Genomic DNA, 10,365 nt, shown 5'->3' with positions numbered 1-10,365 from the left:
GTTACCCCTCGTGGAGGAGCATACGCCACCCACCAGCATTGTCCATCTAACTCTATCCTGGGCAATTCTTTCCAGTTGTTATTCATCCTCTTCATATCTGCTTCTATTTCCCGACGTAATGTGTTCTTTGGTCTTCCTCTTTTCCGATTCCCTTCCGGATTCCAAGTTAGGGATTGCCTCGTGATGCACATTAGTGATTTCCTTCTGAAAAACACTAACCAGAAAAAAATAGTTCAGGAGAAGATAGGGAATAATTGCAATCGATTTTGCGCCTTACAGTCCACAATCATTGTTAATAGCTATCTCACAAGCTTGCCAATGACTTTAATTTATGTTTCAAGTTATTTATTGCATGGTTTATAACGTACGTTGTTCAGTATTGGGTGACTTTCGATGTTGAATGCGTTGAATACTACCGTTTCGTCAATTATCCTAACTTACCTGGTTGGTGTTTTCACGGCCAGTTGTTCGGAACGTTGACAGAAATAACGTATTCAATAAAACAACAACAACAGAAATGATTTTATATAGTTAATATCATGAGTCAATTGAAGCTAAACCACCGTGGAAAACCTAAAAGCATTGGACGGCCATTTCGTCCTATTATGGGACTCCTCAGCAGTGCGTGTCCACGATCCCCCGTCGCGAGATTCGATCCCAGGACCTACCAGTCTCGCGCCAGAGCACTTAACTGATAGACCACTGAGCCGGCCGGCATCCAGCGGTGTTAATGTCTAATCTCAACTAATCCAACTTCCATTGTACCTGACATGGATTAGCTCCACCGGCCACGACTTCTCACTAGAACTCCAAGAAATACCTCATGGAGCCAGTCACTAGTGAGCATATGATCATTATCACAAGGGGGTACTCCACAAAAACCCCCTTGTGAGAAGTGATTGTGTGTGTGTGTGAATATTTTACATTGGCTAAATTGTATAATTCTTATTGTGATGAACTAATTAGAATAAACAAATATAACTGTTATTCAATGTATGTTGTATGATAATTAATGGTACTTTTCGATGGAAACAAATTATGATGAAGTTTTTACTCTCTCAAATGTCCTGTTATGGCCGAGGGTGTGGAGAGTCTGTTACCCCTCTTAAAATGCTCTCTCGCATGGCCATGTATAAACAGCCACTGACAGGAAAGTTATACTCAATGCCTTCTGGTGGTGGGGATGTTGTTTATGAAATTCAAAAGACGAAAAGCGAATTTTTGACGCATTAACAGGGTTGGTGGATATGGAAGATTCACCTAGAGGAGTTGCAAAACCCTGATTTCAAACTAATGGTGCATATAAACTCCAAGATCGTGAGGCGACAAATGACATTTAAACATATTATTGCTCACCGGATAAAATGGGACTGTATTTCCTAACGTTCCCAAATTGCTTTGTGGATTAGACCTCTAGGTCAAAGGCTTAAGGAATGGCCCTCTAAGGAGACCACCTATCTCGGTCATGGGGCCCAAGAAGTATTTGAAACCTTACACAAATTGAATGACGACATGTAGCGCACATATATTTGGTGCCTTAATAGTCATCATCGACTTTGTATGCCCAAATATTGATGACACCAGTAAAATTGTCGAAAAAAAATCATAAGTTTGTGTAGAGTAGTCTAAATTACTTTATGTAACCCAAGATTGTTTTCACTTGTAATTCTACTTCAAAATAGTGAATAGTAATGAAATTATTCGGGTTTACAGCCTCGTTAAAATTACAACTTATTGACAGACTTTTGATCACTGGAATTGAGTGTTTGAATCCTAGATTACTACCTAATTCAGACTAGGCAATTGGGTAGTAACAATAACCCTCGTACAAACAATGTGGATTGGCAATCATTAAAGAGGTAGGACACAAAACCTGGAGTACATTAATCTTAGTTCCCATACCTTATAGCAACACAAGAATATGAGAATTATTCATTTTATATACTAATATATGTTAACAAATTTGATTTCCAAAAAAGTATCTCCAACATAAAAGTTGTAATCCTCAATTCCGTTTTGAACTGCATATTTTTACATAAACACAAATACATTCCTTGAAAATAAGCACAGCGTTCTACAAATCCATCATTATATTTACACAAAAGTAACAAATGGAATCATATTTAGTATTATCAGAAGGGGTTTTGTGGAAATTTAGTATTTTCATAGTTGAAAGCGTGAGTCAATTGAAGCTAGACCATCATGGAAAACCTAGAAGCATTGGACGGCCATTTCATCCTACCATGGGACTCCTCAGCAGTGCGCATCCACGATCCCGCATTTGCGAGATTCGAACCCAGGGCCTACCAGTCTCGCGCCAGAGCACTTAACCGATAAACCACTGAGCCCAACACTGAGTCCCATAATAGGACAAAACGGCCGTCTAGTGCTTCCAGGTTTTCCATGGTTGTCTAGCTTCAATTAACTCACGCTTTCAACTATGAACATATTTAGTGTTGTCGGTATGCATTGTTAAAGGATCTGTGTCAAACTAACATGAAATGGTTATTTAATTCTTCATAGTTTCAAAATGATTTACTGGCTAATGAAATATGCTGGTTTGTAATGAAAGACAAATAAACAAATTTTCAAGTAAAGTTTTCAACTAATTTATAGCTGGTATCCAGTACTAAATCTTAATCAGTCTTTATTGGCATACATGCAACTTGATAGGATTACTACAGTATAGCTATTTTATCACAAGTTTTACAGAATAGATGAGTTGTTCTTCTTCTAGTACTGGAATCCAGGATATGCATTGTCTTATATGAGAATCGTTAGCTGAATAAACAAGTATCTTAGTGTTGATATTCACATTGGAACTGCAGTCAAGTACCGTTCACTCCAAAAAGGAATATTGGATAACGCAAACATCGACATGTACATCCTAGACGATGAATCTCAAGCTGTAAGATATACGTAACTTGAATTCTACTGCCCAGCTACAATCTATCAATTCTATAAAACTGTTGAAGAATGTCGCTTTATAGTACTTACTAAACTGCCCATTTAAATCAGTTAATCTGATTCATTTTCAATAGTTGAATCAGATGAATTTTCTTTCAATGAAACTTTTGGACTATTCAATTGAGATAATTTTTTTCTTTCCTCTTTCAATTTTTTACGTTCAGCTTGATGACGTTGACGAATACGTTGTCTCCATAATTTCTTATCTTCTTTATCTATAATCTCATGTAATAAACGACGTTCTTGATCAATGTTTAATGCTTCATTTGATGCCATTGTTGTTTCAATTTGATTGTCATGAGGTATTAGAGGTTTAGCAATAGGGATATCACCAATTTTCTCGCATATTACCTAAAAGAAAGGAGTAGAATTCATTAACTGATTGATTCATTGTAAGAATGTTAAGATTTTAGATGGTTAGAGGCATTTGACAAGAAATCCTTGATCTATGTTTCGTTTTAGTAAGCATTTATCAGCAAAAGGATATCTACAGAGTTAAAGAGGAACAGGTATTTTCTATGATATTCGAATAGACGTTGCTCAGCTTTACCTTCTGAGATATTACCGCCTCAGCTATTTAGACTTCGGCTGACTTTTCGACGGATAATTTTGATTAATCGATAATACAAATTTTTCGAGCAGAAAAACATAAGATGAAAGAAAAAAACATTATTTTTCAATTCATTTATCGCTATGGTTCTCAGTCAGTCAGTCAGCTACAACGTAGGACCACGCACATATACGCATCGGTCCAAGTTGCCGTACCTCGTTAGCACAACAAGATGAACACCGGATTCATAGAAATAGTTAATTTAGTGGTGGTAATATATAAAAGATAGGTTGTATATAAGGATATAGTATAGGAAGGAAGACAGATATGAAGCAATTTTAACCTCAAAGTTTAAGGGAAGATAAAGAGTGTATACACCTACGCCATTGTGATCGATTCTGAGCCATATCACCTAGAGTCTCCAACCATTAGTTACGATAGTCACGCGGACCCCAACCAAGTAGTCTGCATCTACCAACATGGCTCAGACTAGAAGTTAGTGACTTCATCCTCTGATGCCACGTTTTGGTTTGGCCGCCCCTAACTTTCTTTCAACCATCCCCTACACTAGTCAGCATAGCGCGTCGTGGTAATCGGTGTTCAGGTATACGTAACACATGGTCTAACCATCTCAGTCGATGAAGATTCATGACCTCATCAACTGATTTACCACTATGGTTCTAAATAAACATGATACTACATTTATAACTGATGGTAATCAAATCTATATAGTGTGTTAATCAACAGTATTATTACAAATATCAGGATTATTAATGAGAATAGTTATGACTAATTAAGAAATGGTTTATTGAGATTTATTTATTTATTTAAACACATAAATATTGGTACAAAGAGGCACCAGATATATATGCACCACACAAATTTGTATGAGGGCTGCGATACTGCCCAGGTGCCCAAACTAAAACAGGTAGTTTTATTACAGAGCACACTCTCCGAGCCTTTGACCTAAAGGTTTGATTCAGAAGGCAGTGGAGCATTGTGAGGAGATGCAGTCCCATGGTAGCCAGTGACCAACGATTCATTCATACGCCATTTGTTCCTTCAGGATACTGGAGTCAGCCCATGTGCACCATTGGTTTGAAACCAGAGTTTTCGCGCACTGAGGAGTCCCATAATAGGACAAAACGGCAGTCCAGTGCTTTCAGGTTTTTCATGGTTGTCTACCTTCAATTGACTCATGATCTCAGCTCTATAAAATTACTGAAATCTCCACAAAACCCTTCATATGTCTTCATTTATTAATTAAAGAAGTGGTTGAATCCATATAGCCCATAGAACGTACCATCATAAAATGGAAAAATCATAGAATAAACAAATATATCTACATCAAAGCACACTTTTAGTAATTAACACAAATAGACACGCACACACACATACACCCAGAGATACTTACATGACCTTCATCGTCGAATTCTAATTTTCGATGAGATCGAATCTTTTGTTTTAATTCTTTTTTTGCTAACTGAATACGACTTAATTTTTTCTAGAAAAAAAAAGACAAATAGAAACAGATTGTGTAAGAAAAATGGCATTTCTTCGGTGAAAACTCCATATACTATATAACTTTTAAAAACTGATGTGTTGTCAACGTTAAGAAGTAAGGTCTCATGGAAGCCAGTGACTAACAATAGGTTCATATGTCTTTAAATTCCTTACGATCCTGGAGCTCATATGCACCACTGGTTTGAAATCAGGGTTTTTTAACTTCCATCTGTGCCCACTAATCCAATTTATGTGTCGGGCATTCGCTGTTCGTGTTCTCAATTCCGTAAATAATACCATCGTCATAAGAAGGTAATGAGTACGACTTCCCTGACAGTTGTTGTATACTCATAGCTATATGAGAGCATTTTGAGAGGGAAAATGGACTCTCAACACCCTCGGCCGTATTAGGCCATTTAGGGGCTAATATTGAACAGAGGTGAACAATACTTCGAGGTTGTATGAGAATTTAAATATTATTGTTGGTGAGCTTTAGTAAGTAGGCTATTATATCTTACCAAAAGATCTTCACTGAATTTATCTGTAAGTCTCTCTATCTGCATATATATGAGAATTGTAAGTGCTTTATACATGGGTTCATACTATTTTTGGAGATAGTCATTGATCTGGACTATAACACAAAGTCAATGTTTAACCAGTTAACTAGCTTCCATGGGCTATATTAGAAATTACTTAAGTACAATACATAAGTCAATCAGTCACAAAATAGAACTTTGTACGTACGTACATCAGTTCGAGTTGCCATACCACTTTAGCACACAGATGCAGTTGTCCATTCAAATCCCATAGTGGTAGAAGTAGTAAGAGTATAAGCATTATGTGAAAGATTAGGGTTTTAAGGTGTTATTGAAGGAGCATAATCCAGTGAAATAAATTTGGAAAGAGAAAAAGATAGGGACATGAATTCAGAAGATTAGAATTTGGCAGAACACAAAGAGTGGAAGCACTTTCGCCATTGCAAACGATTTTGAGCCATGTCATTCAAGGTCTCTAACCATTGATTGCTATCATCTCACGAATCCCAACCAGATAGTCTACACCTACCAACATGGCTCAGTTCACTTGTCAGTGACTTCCTGGTTTTGTGCTACGTTTTGGTCTGGCCGCCCCTAGCTTTCTTCCAACCTACTTCTACACCATAAAACATTGCACGTCAGGGCAGTCGGTGGTTGATTATTTGAACAAAAGGTTACTAAAAAAAACCCAATTCTACACTATTTAATTACTACTGTACATTCATTTTACATCTAAACTCTAAACATTACACGATCACTGAGATTTAAACAACATAGACATTGGCCACTAATGAATGCAACTAATCAACAATCCAATATACACACTCAATGGTAACAAGACGATTTATAATAGTAATGACTGAATGACAGTAGTTTTCAGCCTTCAAATAGGTTACAAAAAAGTAACATTTCTACAGTTGAAGAACATGTAGAACTCAAAACATCCCTCAACTAACTTCAAAGTCAGAATCTTCAATACGAACGTCAAGACAGTCAGTTCTACTGTACGGAGCTAAAACGTGGAGAACTACTACATCCATCGTCAAGAAGGTACAAGTATTTATAAACACTTGTCTACGCAAAATACTCAACATTCACTGGCCGGATACTATCAGCAACATCGTTCTACGGGAGAGGACAAACCAGCTTCCATCTGAAGAGGAAAATAGGAAAAGACGTTCGAGGTGGATCGGACATACATTAAGGAAATCACCAATGTGCATTACAAGGCAATCCCTAACTTGGAATCTGGAAGGGAAGCGGAAAAGAGGAAGGCCAAAGAACACATTACGCCGGGAAATAGAAGCAGATATGAAAAGGATGAATGTAAACTGGAAAGAACTGGAAAGGATTGCCCAGGACATAGTTGTATGGAGAATGCTGGTGGGCGGCCTATGCTCCTCCACGAGGGGTAACAGGTGTAAGTAAGTAAATAGGTTACAGATATATACATTAGTAATGGAAGGCAGGATGGAGAAAACATTAACCAACAAAAAAGTAACAAAGGCAAAAGATTACCATCTCTAATCAACATTTGAAGGATTCATTATACAAGTAGTCACACTTCGGTTAAGTTAAGATTAATACAAAAGCAAACAAACAAACCAGAAGGTAGAACTACATACCAATTTATTTATAGATTTTCTACTTTTTTCAGGTTGGTTGGTCTTATGCTGATCATTTTCTCCTATATCATCATCATTATCATCTGAACTTGTATCTTGAACAAGATCTAAAGGTTTTAATTTAGTTTCATTCGGTATCACATTGATTGAAGATTTTTTAATCAATAAATTATCATCACTATCAATATTATGATCATCATCTTCATCAATATTATTATTAATGTTTAATGAGATTAATTCTGTTGAATGGGGCAACTTCATCTTCATTAGATTGGACACGTTATCAGTAGTAGTAGTCGATAATTGATTGTCATTATTATCGGATAGATTTGATACAACTGATGGGAAAGATTTAATCAATTTAACTGAATCTGGAACAAGTTGAATGAATTCTTTTGGAAGTGATGATATGAATGGTAAACCTGTATATAGGTATAGGATAAATGAATTAATTTATTAAGATATTACATGTGGACTCATTATTATAAGTAGTTTTAAAGAGGATTAGAGCTGTTGAGCTTTTTAAAGTACAGTTGTTGGTATTTTGGCGTTAATCATTGTTTATGAAATGAATATTTTGGTACAGTAGTAGGATAGTAGAAGTATGAACTGGGACAATTGGGGATGAAAAGAGTCTCTTATCCCTTTCTAAATGCAATTATACCTTCACGTGTTCATGGTCTACTCTACAGAAGTCCTACTCACTACATTCACGTGGCAGGGTGTTTCTATAAGAGTGAGACAGCAAATTGAACTTCGGACTTATAAACTAGGTTGGTGAACACTGATTCCAAATAACAGTGGGTGTGATGGAAGTAAAAGGGCAAGAACCTATAATGGTCACCGGATAGCATAGGATTGTATCATTTGACGTTGCTCTAATGTCTCTTGGTTTAGACCTTTACATTAAATGCTTAGAGCGATGGTACCTAAGAGAGCCACTCGCTTGAGGTTAAAATTCCCGGGAAATATACTACTCCTTAAACAAATAACGAGGGGTACCAACGAAAATTAGGAAACAATTACTTGTGATACATCGTCATACGTTTATGCCTTTTGATGGACTTTTGTTCACTTTAGTTAACACACACAGAACTTCCTGGTGCATATATATATATATATAATTTATTATCAGTAGACGAGATAAGCAATTAATTATTATTTTATTTTATTTCAACACATAAATATTGGTACAAGGAAGCACCAGATACATATGCGCCTCACAAATCTCATTTGATTTGTGTGAGGGCTGGGATACTGCCCAGGTGCCCAAACTGAAGCAGGTGGTTTTCTTAGGGGGCCACACCCGGAGCCTTTCACCTAAAGGTCTGATCCACAAGGCAGTCCAGCATATAAAGGAGACCCAGGCCGTTGGTAGCCGATGACCAATAACTGGTTCATACGCCATTTGTTCCCTCAGGATACTGGAGCCTATGTGCACCATTGGTTTGGAATAAGAGTTTTCCAACTCCCCTAGGTGAAATTTCCGTGTCCATCAACCCAGTTAAAGTGCCGGACATTTTCTTTTCGTCCTCTCAATTTCGTAAACAACACCTCCACCACGAGAAGGCAGTGAGTAGGTCTTCCTTGGCAGGGGCTATATACGCGTGGCAATGTGAGAGCATTTGGAGAGGGAGAGCGGACTCTCCCCACTCTCGGCCGTACCAGGGCATTTGGGGGCTTAAAGTGTTTATTTATATTATCACTGTTACAGTTCAAACCTTGTGACAATGAACAAATCGCCAAACTTTTTGATTCCAAACCAATGATGCACATGGACTCCAGTATCCTTAGGGAACAAATGGCGTATGGACCAATCGTTGGTCACCGGCTACCATGGCACTGCATCTCCTTACTATGCTCCACTGCCTTGTGAATCAGACCTTTAGGTCAAAGGCTCCGGGTGTGGCCTCCTAAGAAAACCACCTGTTTCGGATTGGGGACCTGGGCAGTATCGCAGCCCTCATACAAATCAAATGAGATTTGTGCGGCGAATATATATCTGGTGCCCCCTTGTACCAATATTTATGTGTTTAAATAAATAAATAAATTGTTACACTGGTGGACACAAACGAATATAAAAATTATTTGACATTCTTTTCACATAGATTCCATCCAAATCCACAACATTCAACTCCATACTCGAAAAATATTCAGGAAACTTTGTTACGCTCAAACTAAGTTATTTATCCAGGAACTGATTACAACCCTGACCTCCCCTTCTTTCAATTGAAAATTGGATGGAGCCACGCTAATAGGTGTAAACAACTTGGTTGAGGTTCGCATAATTATCGTAACCAGTGGTTAGAGACTTTCAATGAGACGGCTGAAAATCATTCTCAATGAAGCAGGTGGATTGACTGTTTGCCTTCCCTCAGATTCTAAGCTTCCGAAGTATTTCTCATCTCATGAATTTATGTTTTCTCGAATCATATATTCCATGACTAGTCTTTCCAATCATCACTCATACTGTTCCTACCTCTACTTTCTGATTTGCTCTGACAATTGCATTTCTCTGTGCAAATGGGGTATGGGAAATTAAACTGATGTACATACATACATACCAGGTCGTAGGTTGTGTTTAACGTGATTGACTGGTTACCTCTCTACAATTCGAAACTAGTTACTAGTTTCAGTTTTTTTTAACTCATTTACTTGGCTACGAGTAATACTATGTGTGAGAACTAATCATACTAAGTCGATGCCTAAAACCCAAGTAGATAGTGCACAGTTCGAACCTGTAACCTATTAATGGGTAAGAGTTGAATACTTTAGTCATTAGGTTATCATTACTCTTTACAACAATACGAAATGAATGGTTACATAAAGTTAGTAGCAGATTACTTACCAAGTGAATTAGCAAATTTTTCTACAGGTAGATCTTTTGCATTGAACACATTCAATAGCTCACTAGGTTGTTGTTGTTTTTGTTGTTTAGTTGGATTTCGTCTAGCCATTAAACAATAATCACGTAGATAAGCAGTGAATGCTAATCGTGCTGATTGAGTTAATTCCAATTTACGTGCTAATAAACTTGACGATTCTTTAGAAACTCTTCGTTGTAATTTGGATTCAGGAAATCTATACATTCGTTTTTAATTTATTATAAACAGTAATAGATAATAATAATAATAATAATAGTGATGATAATAATAATAATAATAGACCACCATGGAAAACCTGG

At 37.1% G+C, this 10,365-nt stretch overlaps 1 protein-coding gene across 1 annotated transcript in view; it reads right to left on the bottom strand.

Moving 5' to 3' along the window:
- Window positions 1-3,018: 3,018 nt before the first annotated feature.
- Smp_127120 (putative dead box ATP-dependent RNA helicase) overlaps window positions 3,019-10,365 on the bottom strand; it is a gene marked incomplete at its 3' end in the record, with an annotated part of 29,271 nt that continues 21,924 nt past the window's right edge. The window contains exons 7-10 of the mRNA XM_018798473.1: window positions 10,030-10,262; window positions 7,182-7,603; window positions 4,932-5,021; window positions 3,019-3,318 (exon numbers count right to left, since the gene is read on the bottom strand). Of these exons, the coding sequence (XP_018653412.1) occupies window positions 3,019-3,318; window positions 4,932-5,021; window positions 7,182-7,603; window positions 10,030-10,262 (1,045 nt within the window). The remainder of the gene's footprint in view (window positions 3,319-4,931; window positions 5,022-7,181; window positions 7,604-10,029; window positions 10,263-10,365) is intronic.

Source organism: Schistosoma mansoni, chromosome 6, assembly GCF_000237925.1.
Source record: "Schistosoma mansoni strain Puerto Rico chromosome 6, complete genome".
In the NCBI taxonomy this organism is placed as follows: Eukaryota; Metazoa; Platyhelminthes; class Trematoda; order Strigeidida; family Schistosomatidae; genus Schistosoma; species Schistosoma mansoni.
The sequence above is the reverse complement of the archived record's forward strand: the minus strand, read 5'-3'. Positions and strand labels throughout refer to the sequence as shown.